The sequence below is a fragment of the Salmo salar genome, chromosome 10, assembly GCF_965601325.2.
Source record: "Salmo salar chromosome 10, fSalSal1, whole genome shotgun sequence".
Lineage (NCBI taxonomy): Eukaryota > Metazoa > Chordata > Actinopteri > Salmoniformes > Salmonidae > Salmo > Salmo salar.
The window spans coordinates 84,546,720-84,567,387 of record NC_138300.1 but is presented as its reverse complement, the minus strand read 5'-3'; the positions used below and the strand labels follow the sequence as shown (position 1 = coordinate 84,567,387).

General features: G+C 42.8%; 1 protein-coding gene across 1 annotated transcript in view; it reads right to left on the bottom strand.

The window, feature by feature from the left end:
• Positions 1 to 20,668, bottom strand: part of agbl1 (AGBL carboxypeptidase 1) — a 149,249-nt gene that overhangs the window by 113,253 nt on the left and 15,328 nt on the right. Inside the window, exons 3-7 of the mRNA XM_014124437.3 lie at positions 17,481 to 17,544; positions 17,016 to 17,162; positions 15,397 to 15,528; positions 13,947 to 14,040; positions 6,712 to 6,749 (exon numbers count right to left, since the gene is read on the bottom strand). Of these exons, the coding sequence (XP_013979912.3) occupies positions 6,712 to 6,749; positions 13,947 to 14,040; positions 15,397 to 15,528; positions 17,016 to 17,162; positions 17,481 to 17,544 (475 nt within the window). The remainder of the gene's footprint in view (positions 1 to 6,711; positions 6,750 to 13,946; positions 14,041 to 15,396; positions 15,529 to 17,015; positions 17,163 to 17,480; positions 17,545 to 20,668) is intronic.

The following is a 20,668-nucleotide window of genomic DNA, read 5'->3' as shown; positions in this document are numbered from 1 at the left end:
GCACTGTTTTTCAAAGTAGCTCATCTTGAAATAGGCCATTGCCAAGAGGAGCGCGTCGGCCATCACCGTGAGTAGTATCCTACAGCATGGCTTCATCTTCATCATTGGGCGAATCAGTGTGCCACTGGAACTTGTATTTAGTAGCCTGCTGTAGCCGATAATATATATTTTACCTCCTAATATTCTACAATCTGTATGTCACCTCATTGGCCTGGGCTGTTGTTTGTTTGAATTCAAGACCAGATTGATCTCAGTTTGTCAGTGTAGCCACTCATTCCGGTCAGTATGTGGTAATAAAAAAGATTAAGCTAATGCTTTCTGTCATGACCCTGCAAACAAATGTTCCCCATGTGTATAGCTTTATTATAAAGGGCCTTTTTGTTGGGGGCTCACTTTAATAATGTTTACATTCTGTATTACCCGCTTTATATGTATATACTGTATTCTAGTCATGGCTAATCCTATATAACTACTGCTGTACACACTTTTTCTATTCATATACTGTCCATAATGTCTATACACTCTAATTATATATATATATATATATATATATATATATATATATATATATATACATATATATATACACACGCACGCACGCACACACACACACACACAATAACTCTTTCCATGACATAAACTGACCAGGTTTACATGGATTGTATGTGTGCCATTCAGAGGGTGACTGGGCAGGACAAAAGATTGAAGTACCTTTGAACGGGGCATGGTAGTAAGTGCCAGGCGCACCGGTTTGTGTCAAGAACTGCAACACTGCCGGGTTTTTCACGCTCAACAGTTTCCCATGTGTATCAACAATGGTCCACCACCCAAAGGGCATCTTGACACAACTGTGGTAAGTATTAGAGTCAACATGACCAGCATCCATGTGGAAAATCTTCGACACCTTGTAGAGTCCATGCCCTGATGAACTGAGACTGTTCTGAGGGCAAAAGGAGAGGGGTGCAACTCAATATTAGGAAGGTGTTCTTAATGTTTTGTGCAGTGTATACTCCGGACTCTGACAGTGCTCGTTCTGATATTTCTTATGTGTGTATTGTTATTGTATTGCTTGATATTAGTGTACTGTTGGAGCTAGAAACACAAGCATTTCGCTGGACATGCGATGACGTCTGCAAATCTGTGTACGCGACCAATACATTTTGATTTGATTTGATTTATTTAAATACAGTGCATTCGGAAAGTATTCAGACCCCTTCCCTTTTTCCACATTTTATTAGGTTACAGCATTTTTCTAAAATGGATTAAATAATTTTTTCCCTTCATCATTCTACGCACAATACCTGATAATGACAAAGCGAAAACAGGGTTGGTAGATTCTTTTGCAAATGTATAAAAAAAATACAGATGAAATACCTTGTTTACATAAGTATTCAGACCCTATGCTATGAGACTCGAAATTGAGCTCAGGTGCATCCTGTTTCCATTGATCATCCTTGAGATGTTTCTACAACTTCATTGGAGTTCACCTGTGGTATATTCAATTAATTGGACATGATTTGGAAAGGCACACACCTGTCTATATAAGGTCCTACAGTTGACAGTGCATGTCAGAGCAAAAACCAAGCCATGAGGTTGAAGGAATTGTCCGTAGACCTCCGAGACAGCAATGTGTCGAGGCACAGATCTGCAGCATTGAAGGTACCCACGAACACAGTGGCCTCCATCATTATTAAATGCAAGAAGTTTGGAACCACCAAACTCTTCCTAGATCTGGTCGCCCGTCCAAATTGAGCAATCGGGGGAGAAGGGCCTTGGTCAGCGAGAACACGATGGTCACTCTGACGAGCTCCAGAGTTCCTCTGTGGAGATGGGAGAACCTTCCAGAAGGATAACCATCTCTGCAGCCCTCCACCAATCAGGCCTTTAAGGTAGAGTTGCCAGACGGAAGCCACTCCTCAGTAAATGGCACATGACAGCCCGCTTGGAGTTTGCCAAAAGGCACCTAAACATTCTCAGACCATAAGAAACAAGATTCTCTGGTCTGATGAAACCAAGATTGAACTCTTTGGGCTGAATGCCAGGCCTGAAATCTGGCACCATTCCTACGGTGAAGCATGGTGGTGGCAGCATCATGCTGTGGGGATGTTTTTCAGAGGCAGGGACTGGGAGACTAGTCAGGATCGAGGGAAAGATGAACGGAACAAAGTACAGAGAGATCCTTGATGAAAACCTGATCCAGAGAGCTCAGGACCTCAGACTGGGGCGAAAGTTCACCTTCCAACAGGACAACAACCCTAAGCACAAAGACAAGACAACGCAGGAGTGGCTTCGGGACAAGTCTCTGAATGTCCTTGAATGGCCCAGCCAGAGCTCGGACTTGAACCCAATCAAACATCTCTGGAGAGACCTGAAAATAGCTGTTCAGCAACGCTCCCCATCCAACCTGACAGAGCTTGAGAGAATCTGCAGAGAAGAATGGGAGAAACTCCCCAAATACAGTTGTGCCAAGCTTGTAGCGTCATACCCGAGAAGACTCAAGGCTGTAATCGCTGCCAAAGGTGCCTCAACAAAGTACTGGGTAAAGGGTCTGAATACTTATGTAAATGTGATATTTCATGTTGGTTTTTTTTAAACATTTGCAAAAATGTAATTATGGGGTATTGTGTGTAGATTGATGGGGGGGGACAATTTAATCCATTTCAGAATAAGGCTTTAGCGTAACAAAATGTGGAAAAAGTCAAGGGGTCTGAATACTTTCCGAATGCACTGTAGTTGTACTATAGTATATATTTATTGAGCAGCTATGCTTAACAATACATTCTTGCCCTATTTATCAAGCCCACAGCGGTAATGTCAAGGATCTTGATCCTATGGTCATTGAGTGTTATTACTTTGACATAGAGAGCTGTCTTTCTTGGAAGATGTAGAATACTGCATAACACACAGCGTGAGATGTCATGGTTGGAAAAATACATACTATTGCATTCAGTATCTGCAGGGTAAGCTTTTATCACAGCTCTCTAGAGAAAGCAACATTTTTCTACCTGGTTTAATAGCAGTAGAAACACCCAAGTGTCCTCATTTCCAGCCTCATTACAATGAAACACAACAGAATGAAATAAACTTGGAAACCTGAAGCACTTTCTCCTGTTGGCATCACTTAACTACCTCTCTGAAGCCCCTCTACTTCTCTTCAGTTATAATTTGGCAAGGCCTAACAGAAGGCAAAACATAGTATCCATCATATGTCCTCCAGATAGGCTTGAGTGCTAAATGGATTCAAAAGTATTGAGGGAGTTTGAAAACCTTTTTCAAATATTTATTCACACGTGACCTTTGCATCAATTTAAGTATTAGCCACCACCTTAGTGTTATAGAAAAAGCTGTGTTGCATTTCCATTCGTCTCTTGTCTGTTTACTCTCTGGGTCTGGGTAAATAAATGTTCACTACAAGCAGCTGTATTAGCTATTCATAATCAAATTGATGCCGGCTGGCGCTTTTTTCCTCCATGTCATGCTTCGCTGTGCATTTTATTAAAATAACACAATAAGAGCATGCATCATCTTGGCACTGAGAGGCCAAATAAACAATACTATAATGAACTGAAGTGTCGAAGTCAGATAAAAACACATGGCATTCGGTGTCATAATGATGCATTTTTGGGGGGAATAGATGTGAAATGCAGGAAGACTGCTCCGATAGGGATGAGATGAGAAACTCAATGAGATGAGGGCAGTTTGTGTTACAATGCATATAGGCTCCATGATGATAGCATTGGGCAGAACAACTTGTTAAGATGAAGAATATGGTAAGAAGTCCAACTGGTATGATAATTAAGGTCTAGTGAGTTCTACAACGGCTACATAATTGAAGGAAAGACTGTTAGTCTAGCCAGCACTTGTGGAATGAACATTAGTAATCTAAGTTTAAAGGCACTAGCTATGTAACAATACGCTGGCTTTGTTCAGTTACTGTAGCTAGCTGCGTGTGTTCAGTCTGGATGGTATAAACAGAAGCGTAAGTACATCTACTATTCACAATGGCCATGAGCCTTTCTACTGTTCAGTGAAGGGGAGGACAATGTGTATACTCCCATTGACACAGCTTGCTGATCTTATAACAGAATGCATCCTTGTATCTGATGAGGAAACTGGGGCCTGGCCAATACCAATGCCAGAGCCAGAGCTACACTGATAGAGAATCTACAGTGCCACTGCAGTAATCCACAGAGGACTGAGCTAGCGTTGAAGGTCAACCTGACATGGGTACTGTGCAGTATGCTGGACTGGGGCAGCATGGGAAGTGCTCAAGTGCATCTCCCCACTACAGTGTCTGACAGATGATCACAGGAGATGGAGTGTAGCGTGAGTATGGAAACAAATGAGAAAGGACTGGGGGTTCTCTCACTAGTGCAAGAGCTCCCCTCTCTCTCTCTCTGTAGCTCACTCTGGCGTGCAGGTAGCCTAGCAACTAAGAGCTTTGGGCCAGTAACCAAAAGGTTGTGGGTTCAAATCCCTCAGCCAGCAAAGGTGGACAAATGTTCTGTTCTGCCCTTGAGCAAGGCAGCTAACCCTGAACAACAGCACCTCTCTGATTCAGAGGGGTTGGGTTAAATGTGGAAGTACACGTTTCAGTTGTGCAACTGACTAGGTATCTCCTTTCTCTCCCTCCTATTATCTAGCTTTCTGAAATGGTTTTTCTTTGCTCTCCCATGGGACGAGAGATCAACTTGCGGTGAAATGCATGCAGATGGATAGGTAGGTAATGCATAGTACAAAGCTAATTCACATAACTCCAATCACAGCCACAGGGACAGGTATGTATGCAAGCAATACGTCTTGATGTAGGCCTATCTCATTATCCTAGAAAGGTTTATAAAAGGTTTGGTTTTCTAATCCTATGGGGAGAGTATAATTTGGATTGAGATACTGTGTCATAACGGCTGCCCAGAAATACTGCATCAACACATGGACTATGCGTAAGAGTGGAAGCAGCTCAAGCCTAGTTGAAATGGTAAAACATTGAAAATAAAGCTGGGGAAAAAAAGATGTATTTGGGACCTTCCTTTTCACATGTCAAGCCATCTTTTGAAGCTGCTGTCTGAGCAGCTTGATACAGAAACATCATCTAGCCTACGACGACTAAATGTGTAGCACTGAATTAAATTGCACAACTAACTGATCGTCAAACCACACAAGGAAGAAGGAGGTGAATTGTTCGATGGTTATCGACTACCTCTGACTCACATCCCCCTTGAGAGAACAGGAAACCAGGAAAGTCAAAAAATAAATAACATCACAAAGCGTAATAAAGCTCCCTGTGGACTGCATAGACAAAGAGCAGCGACTGCACTGGAAATTGCTGCTGAATGAAAGAGAATTAATTGCACCATCCCCGCCTAGGCGCACATCTTTAAAATAGGCTTCAGAGAGAACCAGGAGCCTAATGTTATTCACAAGTAGAATCGTTCAGCAACTGCAGTGCATCAACAGGTGCAGAGCCTGTATACACAAAGAGGGGGCTGAGGAGCTGAGTAAGGCACAGAGTCACACTGCCACCCACAGGTAGACCAGAACACCTCTCCCTGGCTGTTATAACAGCTCAGAGCTGAGCAACCTCTCCCTGGCAGATTAATAGCTGAGCTTGTGTGTTTTTCATGCCTTTACGCATTTTGAACGCCCGGAGAAAACAGAAACTTCATTTTGTTGGGGGGAAAAAATGCTTCCCTCGATGATTAAAGGAAATACCGGTTCTGTTAAAGCACACAGGGAGAAATATTAAAGTGATTTTTAACATTTACTACAATATCAATAGCTAATATAGCTTGTGTTATGAGCAAATATCCAGTGAGGGAGATGTGATATTAAATCATTGTCTGACAAGCTGTGAAGTTGTGGAGAACCTCTGTGTAATCATGTTATACTGAGTATGACTGTGTTTCAACTGAGTGAATCCGACTGGGAAGGGGTGCAAGACAACAAATCAAATCAATAATTTCATGAAGATGATCACTCTGAGGGTTAACACAGACATGGAGATTGGATGTCCACTATTATCACCCAAGAAGATGTGAGCTAAGTAAAAATGAAAAAAAAAACTTAATTTTAATCCCAATAGCATTGCTTGTCATATATGCATATTTCACCAATGCCTCTGCTAGCAGAATTGCTAAAACTGGTAATACTATACATTTCATATCCATATTCAATTCCCGGTCACAAAACAACTTCTAGGGTCCTACAGAAGAACAGTCTCCTGCGTGCTCATTTGAAAAAGTAAATTGCCTGGAATATTATCACAATTATGTACAAAATGGCACAGAGCTAATTCACAGCTGGTTTCCCTATATCACTAAACCATATTTTGTGTATACGCTTCCACGCTTGCATAATATTAATAGTTATAAAACAACAATGGCTTGTAAACAGACTCGATAAAATGACCACGTTTGACCAGTTAATTAAGGGGTTTGATATCGAGAGAATAGATTAAATGTGTGGTCAAAACAAAGCCTGTGGCACAGACCATCTAACACATTACCCGGCTGGAGTCGAGGCTATCCAACACAAAATGCCACTCAATATTCCTCCCCATTATGATCCTGATTACTCTCATGGCCTTGAACTAGATCATCTGAGACAGCCAATAGCACAGTCGATTGGGATAGAACTATTCCAGACTGCTAGTGTGGAAGGTAAGAGTTTATAAAAGGGAAAAAGTATGAGTAAGAGGGGCTGAAGAATACTTACTTGAACATAAAAGTGCTGCCAGTGCATCGATTGCTGCCCTGCGAAAGAAAAGAGAAGTAATTTTACATACAACAGTGATTAAGGAGCTGCTCTCCTTCTGCAGAATAAAACCAAGAAGATGGGCACCTCTCCAATGTCCCAGTCAGCATTTTATAGTTTACATAAGCACAGAGGCACCTGCTTTAGTAATGTCGAAATCCCTGTCACTGCAATCATAAGCATTTATTACCAGGAACACAACTGCTGATTCAGGGTTGTAGACATATATTCTGCCACAACAGTGTGAACATAGATTAATTATGAATGTGGTTCTCTCTACAGCCACATAAATCCTAACTTTGCCTTCTGAATTAGGATGTGTGTTCTTTTGATCTAGAGCTGAGGTGAAGGGCATAAACAAGCCAAACAAAAAAACAGTGTTGCATGCAGTCGCTGGAACACAGGAAATGTCATGCCAGCGAATTGTTCTCTGTTGATTGTCCCGGATCCACATTAAGAGGATACGTCTCCTGTGACATGTCCCATTATTAAGGATCAGCAGTGTGTGCTTCCCCTCTGATGAGTCCACATCAATACCATTCACACAGTGTACCATATGTAGCCTATTAAATCAATCAGTTACCATGCTCTCAGTTCTCCTAATACGCCACACCGTCTCCCTGTCTCAGACTCAAACTGAAACAGTTTAACACAGGCACCTAGCGGTGCTGTATATAAAAGAGCCCATGGGGATATCTGATCGGAGCGGTGAAAACGAATTATCCGGACGATTTCTTCTACCTCGAAATCACATGAAAAATGGGACTAATTTCAGCCTGTTTGAACAGGGGTCATAATAAAGTTGTTCCTCACAGCTGTGGCTGTTGTTGTTTCTACGGGGAATACAACATGCCTCTGGACAGATCAATGATCACACACACACCCTCTCACACAGAGGAGATCATCAGAGGGGGAGAGAGTCTTGTTAATTATGTCCTTGAAAAGCTTGTTGGTCATATTAAGGCTTAGCTCATAGCCTCTCATCGACTACAGCTTGTTGTGTTGAAACCCAGCTGACTGTGACATTGTCAGCCCTCAGTAATGTGGTTGCCATGCAGCCATACAGCACTGGGGCTCTCCCTATGGGCAATAAGTGCCTATGGTGCACAGTCAACACTATGGGCAATAAAAAGGGACATCTGGATGTATTGCGTTTTCAATACCATGTTGGGGAAAGGCTATGAAGGGACAATTCACTACATACTTGACTGATAAGTCTCTTCCTATTCCAACATGTGAACAAATAATTACATGTGTCAGAATTCCCATCAGAATCCAAGCTGGGAGCAGGGATCTCTGGTGCTGGATTGTTGATAGCAGGCACTACTAACAAATGTGTATGTGTCTGGGTGTGTGTGACTGTCGCTTGTGTGCCTGTGTGTGTGCTTGGCCAGCGTGTGTTTGCTTGCATGTGTATGTGTTTGATTGTGCGCGTTAGTGTTTGCAAAGTATTATAACATTATGTCAAATTGAGTGAGAACGTCAGGTGTTCAAACTCTCCCCTGCAGCCAAAGGCGGTAACAATTTACTTTCCATTTTACTTTGCACAGAAAGAGACTGCCAATACATATGCTCCCTGCCGTGATCCAACTCCATTAAACATGAGTAACCTACTTCCCTTTAAATGAGCTGCTGTGGAAAGTTTTGATGAATGCAGGTTCAGCAAGTTCCTCCTCTGCCCGGCGGATTCTTGCTTTAAGGCACACATTTAATTACAAACCTGAGCCAGGCAAACTTATGCAAATTGTTAAATTTGTGCAGACACAAAAAAGGTTTCGCTTTTTCAGGGATTCGGTTTTAGAAAATGTAAAACCTCTCTTGCTCGTAGAGGGTAAAACTATTTTTGATATAAGACAAACATAATGTCTGAATCTATAAGCAACAACACACTGTTTTGGGCTCTTGGCTTCACGGTGGCAGCACAGTAGGCCCATGCCCTTTAGCAGTACTAGGAAGACACTACAGCCTCTCCTGAGCGAGGCCATACTTTGTTAACTCATAAGACACAGTTAGCTTAGACAAATTATGAATTGAACTGTCCAAGTATACTATACTCAAACGTATGTATGGTACTCAAGGGGCAGCAGTGTAGCCTAGTGGTTAGAGCATTGGACTAGTAACCAAAAGGTTGCAAGTTTGAATCCCCGAGCTGCAATCTTTCATTCTGAACAAGGCAGTTAACCCACTGTTCCTAGGCTAGCATTGAAAATAAGAGTTTGTTCTTAACTGACTTGCCTAGTTAAATAAAGGTAAAATAAAAAGTTAATGTTGAAATTGAGTGGTGGTCATGTAGAGTGAGTGATTTTATAGCAGTATCTGTGAACTGGACCCACTGGTTGAATCAATGTTGTTTCAACATATTGTGACATGGGGTGGCAGGTAGGCTAGTGGTTAAGAGTGTTGGGCCAGTAAACTAAAAGGTTGCTGGTTTGAATCCCTGAGCAGACTAGGTAAAATATCTGCAGATACCCCCTTGGATAAGGCACTTAACCCTAATTACTATTGTAAGTCATTCTGGATAAGATGACAAAAAAATTGGAAAATACATTGGATTTGTTAAGGAGCCTTTTGGTCCTAGACTTAGCGCTTCGGTACCGTAGATGAAGGGGAGGAGACAGGTTAAAGAAGGATTTTTAAGCTTTGAGACAGTTGAGACGTAGGTTGTGTATCTTTGCCAATCAAAGGGTGAATGGACAAGACAAAAGATTTAAGTTCCTTTGAACTGGGTATGGTAGTAGGTAACATGTGCACCAGTTTGAGTGTGTTAAGAACTGCAAAGGTGCTGGGTTTTTCACACTCAACAGTTTCCCGTGTGTAGCAAGAATGGTCCACCACCCAAAAGACATCCAGCCAACTTGACATAACTGTGGGAAGCATTGTAGTCAACATGGCCAGCATCCCTGTGGAATGCTTTTGACACCTTGTAGAGTCCATGCCCCAATGAATTGAGGCTGATCTGAGGGCAAAACTGAACTCAATATTAGCAAGGTGTTCCTAATGTTTTGTACACTCAGTGTATTTGGGTGGTTGAAATTATTTTGAATTTCATATTTGATTAGGCATATTTTATTTGACCTTGGTTCAATGCTGACAGTAAAACGGTATTTTTGAATCAACAGCATTGTTTCAACATCATGCCATAAACCCAAATAAAGATTGAAGTAAGTAATAAAAAGTGTCGATAGATTCCTGCCTGAACAGTGACTCCTACTGGTATACGAGGGGTAATACACTGCGGTGAGAACAAGTCTACCATCCAGATGCCTACCTCCAAGTATCAAATCAAATCCAATTTTATTGGTCACATACACATGGTTAGTAGATGTTAATGCGAGTGTAGCGAAATGCTTTTGCTTCTAGTTCCGATTATGCAGTAATATCTAACAAGTAATCTAACAAATTCACAACAACTACCTTATACACACAAATACACACAAATGTAAAGGGATAAATAGAATATGTACATATAAATATATGGATGAGCGACAGCGTGCAGCATAAGCAAGATGCAGTAGATGGTGTAGAATACAGTATATTCATATGAGATGAGTAATGTAGGATATGCAAACATTATTAAGTGGCGATATTTAAAGTGACTAGTGATACCTTTATTAAGTCAGTTTATTTAAGTGGCCAGAGATTTGAGTCTGTATGTTGGCAGCAGCCTCTCTATGTTAGTGATGTCTGTTTAACAGTCTGATGGCCTTGAGATAGAAGCTGTTTTTCAGCCTCTCGGTCCCCGCTTTGATGCACCTGTACTGACCTCGGCTTCTAGATGATAGCGGGGTGACCAGGCAGTGGCTCAGGTGGCTGTTGTCCTTGATGATCTTTTTGGCCTTCCTGTGACATCGGGTGCTGTAGGTGTCCTGGAGGGCATGTAGTTTGCCCCCAGTGATGCATTGTGCAGACCGCACTACCCTCTGGAGAGCCTTGAGGTTAAGTGCAATTGCCATACCAGGTGGTGATACAGGCTGACAGGATGCTCTCAATTGTGCATCTGTAAAAGTTTGTGAGTGTTTTAGATGACAAGCCAAATTTCTTCAGCCTCCTGAGGTTGAAGCAGCGCTGTTGCGCCTTCTTCCCAACACTGTCTGTGTGGGTGGTCCATTTCAGTTTGTCCGTGATGTGTACGCAGAGGAACTTAAAATGTTCCACCTTCTCCACTACTGTCCCGTCGATGTGGATGGGGGGTGCTCCCTCTGCTGTTTCCTGAAGTCCACGATCATCTCCTTTGTTTTGTTGACGTTGAGTGAGAGGTTATTTTCCTGACACCACACTCCGAGGGCCCTCAACTCCTCCCTGTAGACTGTCTCGTTCTTGTTGGTAACCAGGCCTACCACTGTAGTGTCGTGTGCAAACTTGATGATTGAGTTGGAAGCGTGATTGGCCACGCAGTCATTGGTGAACAGGGAGTACAGGAGAGGGCTGAGAATGCACCCTTGTGGAGCCCCAGTGTTGAGGATCAGCAGGGTGGAGACCCAGTTGCACAGGGCGGGGTTGAGACCCAGGGTCTCGAGCTTAATGACGAGTTTGGAGGGTACTATGGTGTTAAATGCTGAGCTGTAGTTAATGAACAGCATTCTTACATAGGTATTCCTCTTGTCCAGATGGGATAGGGCAGTGTGCAGTGTGATGGCGATTGCATCGTCAGTGGACCTATTGGGGCGGTAAGCAAATTGGAATGGGTCTAGTGTATCAGGTAGGGTGGAGGTGATATGGTCCTTGACTAGTCTCTCAAAGCACTTTATGATGACAGAAGTGAGTGCAATGGGCTGATAGTCATTTATTTCAGTTACCTTAGCTTTCTTGGGAACAGGAACAATGGTGGCAATCTTGAAGCATGTGGGGAAAACAGACCTGGGATAGGGATTGGTTGAATATGTCCGTAAACACACCAGCCAGCTGGTCTGCGCATGTTCTGAGGACGCAGCTATGTATGCCGTCTGGGCCAGCAGCCTTGCGAGGGTTAACACGTTTAAATGTTTTACTCACGCTGGCCACGGAGAAGGAGAGCCCACAGGCTTTGGTAGCGGGCCGTGTCAGTGGCACTGTATTGTCCTCAAAGCGAGCAAAGAAGTTGTTTAATTTGTCTGGGAGCAAGACGTCAGTGTCCGCGACGGGGCTGGTTTACTTTTTGTAATCCGTGATTGACTGTAGACCCTGCCACATACATGTCGTGTTTTAGCCGTTGAATTGCGACTCTACCTTGTCTCTATACTGACGGTTTGCTTGTTTGATTGCCTTGCGGCGGGAATAGCAGCACTGTTTGTATTCGGTCCTGTTTACGGTCGCTTTGCCATGATTAAAAGCGGTGGTTTGCGCTTTCAGTTTTGTGCGAATGCTGCCATCAATCCACGGTTTCTGGTTAGGGAAGGTTTTAATGGTCATAGAGGGTACGACATTTCCGATGCACTTGCTAATAAACTCGCTCACCAAGTCAGCGTATACATCAATGTTAGTGTCTTAGGCTATCCGGAACATATCCCAGTCCACGTGATCGAAGCAATCTTGAAGAATGGAATCTGATTGGTCAGACCTGCGTTGTATTGACCTGAGCACGGGAGTTTCCTGTTTTAGTTTCTGTCTATAGGCTGGGAGCAACAAAATGGAGTCATGGTCAGATTTGCAGAAGGCAGGGCGGAGGAGAGCTTTGTATGCGTCGCGGAAGTTCGAGTAGCAATGATCCAGAAAGCTACCAGCTCTTGTCGCGTATTCGATATGCTGATAGAATTTAGGAAGTATGGTTCTTAGGTTAGCTTTGTTAAAATCCCCAGCTACAATAATGCAGCCTCAGGATGTATGGTTTCCAGTTTACATAGAATCTAGTGAAGTTCATTCAGGGCCGACGAGGGATCTGCTTGGGGGGGACATACACAGCTGTGACTATAATCGAAGAGAATTCTCTTGGAAGATAATGCGGTTGGCATTTGATTGTAAGGAATTCTAGGTTGGGTGAACAAAAGGACTTGAGTTCCTGTATGTTGTTGTGATTACACCATGAGTCGTTAATCATAGGGCATACTCCCCCGTCCTTCTTCTTACCACAGAGATGTTTGTTTCTGTCGGTGCATGCGTGAAGAAGCCGGGTGGCTGTAACGACTGTATTGGCAACATCTCCCGAGTGAGCCACGTTTCTGTGAAACAGAGAATGTTACAATCTCTGATGTCTCTCTGGAAGGCAACTCGTGCCCTAATTTCGCCCACCTTGTTATCTAGAGATTGGACAGTAATATGCTCGGAATCGGTGGATGGTGTGCTCGCCTTCTGAGTCTCCTGCAGCGACCGCATTGTTTTGGGTCGGCCTCTGGGATAAGATTGCATGTCCAGGGTGGAGGTCCGAACAAAGGATCCACTTCAGGAAAGACGTACTCCTGTTCGTAATGATGGTAAGTTGACATTGCTTTTATATCCAATAGTTTTTCCCGGCTGTATGTAATAACACTTGAGATTTTCTGGCCTAACAATGTAAGAAATAATACATAAAAAAACGAATAACTGCATAGTTTTCTAAGGACCTGAAGCAAGTACCATGCTCAGCTTTGGAAACAAACTGCGCTCGATTCAGCTGAGCTATCATGTCAGCACATTTAGACATTGATTAGCTTCCATACAATTTTGCATATACTACCTAAATAAAATGGAATCTTTTAAAGTACTTCCTATAACTTTTCTTAAACAATCTACATGTGAAAGTACATTTGGAATGAAGTTGGATTTATGAAAGCTACGTTGAGATCTGATTTACTGTCATTCATCCATGGCTGATTGGATCTTTGGAAGTTTAGAAGTAGTTACCATTAGCCCTATAAATAGAATGCCAAATTCATGATATTATTAATAAACTTTTACCTTCAGTAAATCTTCAATAAACATTACACCTCTCGTGCGACAATCATTTATTAGGCCAAAGCCTATTGATAAGGACACTAAGATTGTTAAATATTGCCTAACCACAGAGAACAATTTACAGCACTTCAGCAGAACTTATGTTTAAATCTTGGGCTATAAATCATATAGAGTGCAGTATTTGATTCACCCAGGACTTGGTTAGTCTCATTTTCAGTGCGATCTGATCCGTCCGTGATATGTGTAGTGCTTAGAGAATGCAACGGTGGGTATACTGTAGAGCTCTGGCTGTAGCTGTGGCATGTCTCTGGCACAGCCAATGACAGGTGGACATGATATACGATACTCACTTGATGGTGCGTTTGTGCCTCGTAGTGTGAGGGGGTATCAGTCTGAATATAACGTCCAGGCCTTGGTTTTGTCCCAGCAGCGTAGCTGTGGTGACTGAAAGATATAGAAATGCCATTGATACTTGCATTCAATGGCTAGTGCTAATTGATGACGTTTCTCCCTGTCCAATTCCTTACGAGTCCAGAGTGGAAATCTACTGGCTTCATGGGAATTTCAAGAGACTTCAACATCAACCAAAATTCTAACTTCCACCACATACTTTAGATTTGCTTACTGACAAAAGTTTTCTATTTACAGCGCCTACTGAAAGTCTACACACCCCTTGCAGAATCTTCCCACTGGGCACAGATGTCAGTTCATCGTCCAGTTTGGATTTACATTTGGTTGTCGACAAACGTGAATTCAAAGTGAAATCAACCAAAAATGTGACCTCGCCATTGGATTTAGGTTACAAGTTGGTTCAACATAATCAGGACTGAGATGAGACCACTCAGGAAAGCTCAACACCTCTTGGAAAGCCATTCTGGTGTGTCTTTGGCATGAACATTTGTGTAATTGTCTTGCTGAAAAATACTTCTCTATCCCACGGTTTCAGAAGACTGAGGCTGGTTTTCCTTTATCTTTTTACTGGGCTTTGCTCCTTCCATATTTATTTAGATTGTGACAAGCTCCCCAGTCCCTGCCAATGACAAGCATACCCGTAACATGATTCTGCCACCACCATAATACTTAAAAAATACATATATCCATCATTGATTCCCAACCAAATGTACTGAGCTTGAGCAATTTTCATGAAAAAAAGGACATATGTTTCCTTAAGAGTTCAATTCTAACAAGAGTATAATTCTAACAAGAGTCCAATTCAAAATTACTCACAGGTATAATGGCTGCCAAAGGTGCTTCCACCAAGTGTTAACCCTGGGGTGTGAAGACACGCAATCAATACATCCTCCTTTTGTATATTGTAGTAATTTGGAAAATGTCCTATAATTTTTCTTTCACTTTGGATTAGGCTGGGTAGATTGATAGGGGAAAAAATCTAATTGAATCCCTTTTATAATTACATTTTAAGGCAGCAAAACTGGAAGATTGTGGAGAGTCTGTACTTTCACCAGCGACTATATAAGCGACTCTGACAGTTTACAGTCATCATAAAAATGATCAGACCTTGTGACCATGTTGTTTAATCATTTCACTGGTCAATATTTATATACAGTATGGTTTCATTAAATCGTAATTACTATCCTAAATGAAGGGCACCAGCACATCTGCACTCAAGTCAAATGTGTGGCGCCTCTTCAGAATGTAGACCTCCTCCATACTCCCTGAACTCACAGAGTCCCATAGAGATCTTTGTATTAATTCTGGATACTGTTGACATTGAGAGTAAATCACAAAACAGACAAAGCAGGGAAGTGTGATTGACGCTTTACTGGGTTATTGACCTACCAGAGGAGCAGAAAACCTGGAGGACCCAAAGGCAGGCTGCCGTCCTCCTGGTGTGTTTTACATTCTGTTTCAGCAGAGTCAGAGTTGGCAGCACAGCCTCCGCCTTCTCTGCCTTCATCCCAATACGACGGTCTGATCGAGACACACATAACACCACAGACAGCAATCAGTAACCCCCAGATCTAATGATACTGACCACCCACTGACACTGTTTACACCAGTGCAAATGTTTGCACAGTTATTTTTCAGAGAAAATTAAACATTCTATGGGGTAGAAAAACAGATCAAGTTAAAATGAAGATAAAGATTTGATTAGTATAATTAAAACAGTTGTAGGCCTATGTGGTTTGCTTATTTTATCCGCCACTTAAAATAACAAGAAAACACTTCTCATTGAGAATCACCATAATGAAATGAATTCATGAATAAAAGCTGCTTGGGCGCATGAGGACAATATTTTCACTGAATGATATGCAATCCAAATATGCTATTAGATTGTCTATCTGCTTGAATGATTTCTCACTGCTTTAACACATGTGAATTGCCTGACGGTTTGTGGAGTGGAATAGATCTGGTATGATTTTCTACTAATCACTGACACACAACAATGCTTAACCAGGCACACAAATCCTAGTGAATGATACAATATTACAGCAATTACAGTGGAAAAACCACTTAAACCAACGTTCAAACGCGTCACTGGCTTTATTGAATATTGCATCAGTATTCAAAGCTGGCATTTTAGTGATCGGAGGACACCTGTTAAATGTGAAGAGTCCAGTCAAAGGCACCCATTAGATGACTGACTGTACTATGTTCTGTAGAGAAGACAGAAAAGGCTCATCAGGCCCTGAAGTACAGGGCAAAGCTTTTCTTTTATTGGAATGCAGATGAGACCAATACAACTCAACTATATGTGCTATTTAGCAATAACATCATGAAACAGATGTGAAAGTAAAGAGTTGTGGGATCTAATTCAAGTAGTAATAAAATCACCTTGATCGATTATATTGCATAGCACCATATAAATTGACCATTGCTTCTCATTCTTGTCAAAATAGCTTGAGACCAAAATGGGTTTTTAGAAACCAGCTGATGCTGCTGATACCAGTTACCATAAATCCTTCATTAGCTTGGGTGACAATAAACATTGCAATGAATATGAATGGAGAAAGCTTATCCCACTCATACAAGTGGCCACATGCCACTTGTGACGATATGAAGGTATGCATCCATGTCAGTGAAGCTTTGTCACATAATGGATAACACGGATAACAGTCAGATGGACCTGTCGGCCTTTCTCTTAAAAGCTGACGGACACCTCGGCCAAGGAGGAGAAAGCCATGATATCTCCATTATTTGATGGGGACTCACTTCCTGTTGACATTCTAAGACGGTAACTAAGAAAATCATCAAGCTACCCACTGTGTTGAAAGGTTGAGATCTACAGACCGTTTGACAACCTCTTACGACAACATGCAGCATAACTGAGACAAATAGCCATGTACTTTCATGACAACCGCTAAATAATGACACACTTTATGATATCTCCAAATATTGTATCACTTCACGTTCTTGTAAACTATATTTCCATTCCGATCTGTCAGTTGGAGCCTCACCTCTGTGTCCGACCTTGGCCAGGAGGTGCAGCAGGGGGAGGAGGATGGTGAAGTTGGGGGAGAAAGTCCTGGCTGTGGTCACCAGGGCGCTTAGGAGGGCCTCGCTGCCTCCCTTCGAGATCATGTAGGTGATCCGTCTGTCTGTGCCTGGAACACACACACGCGCACACACACACACACACACACACACACACACACACACACACACACACACACACACACACACACACACACACACACACACACACACACACACACACACACACACACACACACACACACACACACACACACACACACACACACACACACACACACACACACACACACACACACACACACACACACACACACGACTAAACCAAAGAAGGGTAGTAGACTGTAGCTCTCTAGGGGGAGTAGACGTACCGTAGCATTTTATCTGCATGGAATTACTATGAATCTGAATCAACAACAGAGACTCACCAGCTGAAAGCAGCTCATCCAGCACATTGAGGATATTGAGGGTGCTCTCAATGTCCCCTGCATTCTGTGGGGAGAAGAGATCAACACTATGTCAAAACCTCAGCCAGGCTGCTGCTGTTGTCTTCTGTAGTGTTGGCTGTAGAGTGGCAACTTGAACGAGAGAACTGTCATTGGCATTGTTGTTATATTTAACTATGTGACCATGCTCTCGACTGGCAACGCAAATGCATTTCCCAAGACCCAGCTGGGGAGCTTTGACTCGGACGTCTAATTTTGAGGATGAATTAGGTGGTGAGATCACTTAGGTCACAACAACACAGCGTGGGTCCCAAATACTGCAGCAGGCCCAGGTGCAGGAAACCGAATGCCCCAGGCCCAGCAGGGGCTGTGGTGCTGTGTTTAAAAGAAGCAGCAGATGACAGCCTTTCTGTATGGGGGGCACTAATCCCCAGAGAGAAGTCCCAAATCGCACCCTTTCATTATATAGTGCACTACTATGGGCCCTGGTAGTGCACTACATAGGGAATAAGGTGCTATTTGGTATCTCTGTAGACAGACAGCACCTAAACAGGCATGGTGATTAGGTGTGAATGGATCACCTACACGATCCAGGCTCGCACTTTGACATTTATAACAGAGAATTCCTGTATGATAACAGGCAGGGAAAATATTGGCCTATACCATATGTGCTGAAAAGGGTTAAGTTTGTTAGACAGGTGGCTGTATTATTATTTGATTGGGATGATTTTAGATATGGAAAGGGATGAGGTAGAATCTGCGGACTCAAAGCTTAATAGTTGACGAGGTGCAGACTGACGGACCACACAGTAAACTGGAAAAATCGAAGAATCGTAAAGAAGGCTCAAACGCTGGTTCTCCAATAAACCACTGGGAGAGAGATATGCAAAGGGAGACATTATTGAAGGATAGTACAGTATTTACGCACCTCTTTAAAACTACAGAACCCGAAAGAAATGAAAACAAATAACGTAAGTAAAATACTCCGAAAATAAACACTCTGTGAGTACAGCATTTCTGAAAAACTACAAGGGAAAACAATAGCAGAACATATGACAGGATCTAGGGGAACTACTACATGACCTTGACATTTAACAGTGCAGAAGATAGATTCTCTGTTGGCCTTTCTGTGTGCATACTCTACGACAGGTGTTGTCACAGAGGGAATAAGAGACAGGACCCAACACCCAACAGAGGTGATCTATTACAGCTGAGCTGACATAAGGTGTAGCTGTGCAGAGCCATGTCTTTCTGTCACATGCACTTCAGAAGACATTAGAATTGATGGTTGGTGGCCATTGGTTTCATTAAGAACTACTGACATTGGCATACTGTTACTCTCCATGTCTCTATCACATCAGATCAGACAATTATTTGTTTAGCTTTTATTTAACTAGGCAAGTCAGTTAAGAACAAATTCTTATTTACATTGATGGCCTACCCTAGACAAACCCTAACCCAGACAACATTCCCAACATTGGTTGTCCCTATGGGACTCCCAATCCCTGACGGTTGTGATTCAGCCTGGAATTGAACAAGGGTCTGTAGAGACGCCTTTAGCATTGAGAAGCAGTGCCTTAGACCGCTGCACATGGGCCCATCACATAGCAATATCTATTTGTCACGCCCTGATCTGTTTCACCCGTCCTTGTGCTCGTCTCCACCCCCCTCCAGGTGTCGCCCATCTTCCCTTTTATCCCCTGTGTATTTATACCTGTGTTCTCTGTCTGTTTGTTGCCAGTTCATCTTGTTCGCTCAAGCTTATCAGCATTTTCCTGTCAGGTCCTATCGTTTCCCAGCCTTTCTTTGCTGGTCCTCCCGGTTTTGACCTTTGCCTGTCCTGACCCTGTACCAGCCCACCTGACCTCTCTGCCTGACCCTGAGCCTGCCTGCCGTCCTGTACCTTTGCTCCACCTCTAGATTACTGAACCCTGCCTGTCCCTGACCCTGAGTCCGCCTGCCATCATGTACCTTTGCCTACCCTGGATTTTCGTCCCCTGCCTGCCTTGACCTGTCTTTGTCTGCCCCTGTTTGCTACAATAAACAGTGCTACTTTGACAGTCTGCATCTGGGTCTGACCTTGATTCTTGATACTATTACTGAACAAGAATATAAACACAACATGTAAAGTGTCGGTCCCATGTTTCATGAGCTGACATAAAAGATCCCGGAAATGTTTCATACTGTACACACAAAAAGCTTATTTCGCTCACATTTTGTGCACAAATTTGTTTACATCCCTGTTAGTGAGCATTTCTCCTTTATCAAGAGCATTTCTCCTTTATCAAGAAGCTGATTAAGCAGCATGATCATTACACAGGTGCACCTTGTGCTGGGGGCAATAAAAGGCCACTCTAAAATGTGAAGTTTTGTCACACAACACAATGCCACAGATGTCTCAGGTTTTGAGGGAGCGTGCAATTGGCATGCTGACTGCAGGAATGTCCACCAGAGCTGTTCCCAGCTGATGAAACTGAGTATTTCTGTCTGTAATAAAGCCCTTTTGTGGGGAAAAACTCATTCTGATTGGCTGGGCCTGGCTCCCCAGTGGGTGGGCATATGCCCTCCCAGGAACACTCATGGCTGCGCCCCTGCCCTGTCATGTGAAATCCATAGATTAGAGCCTAATGAATTTATTTCAATAGACTGATTTCCTTATATGAACTGTAACTCAGTAAAATCATTGAAATTGTTGCATGTTGCGTTTATATTTTTGTTCAGTATATGACATGAATATATTAATTACCGGTGCTAGCAATACAGGCACCAACAGCCGCCCACCAAGGCCAGTGTATTTGTAAGGCTAGCCAATTAATGATAACAGTTGGTAAGACTGCTACTTTGTGGGGGGCGACACTTTGTCTCCGGCTAAGCATTGGAATTAATGGTGTTGTCAGTGTGCTCTATCATAATTCATTATCAGATCAGACCCCTCCTGTCTCAGCCTCCAGTATTTATGCTGCAGTAGTTTGTGTGTCGGGGGGCTAGGGTCAGTCTGTTATATCTGGAGTATTTCTCCTGTCTTATCCGGTGTCCTGTGTGAATTTAAGTATGCTCTCTCTAATTCTCTCTTTCTCTCTTTCTTTTTTTCTTTCTCTCTCTCGGAGGACCTGAGCCCTAGGACCATGCCTCAGGACTACCTGACATGATGACTCCTTGCTGTCCCCAGT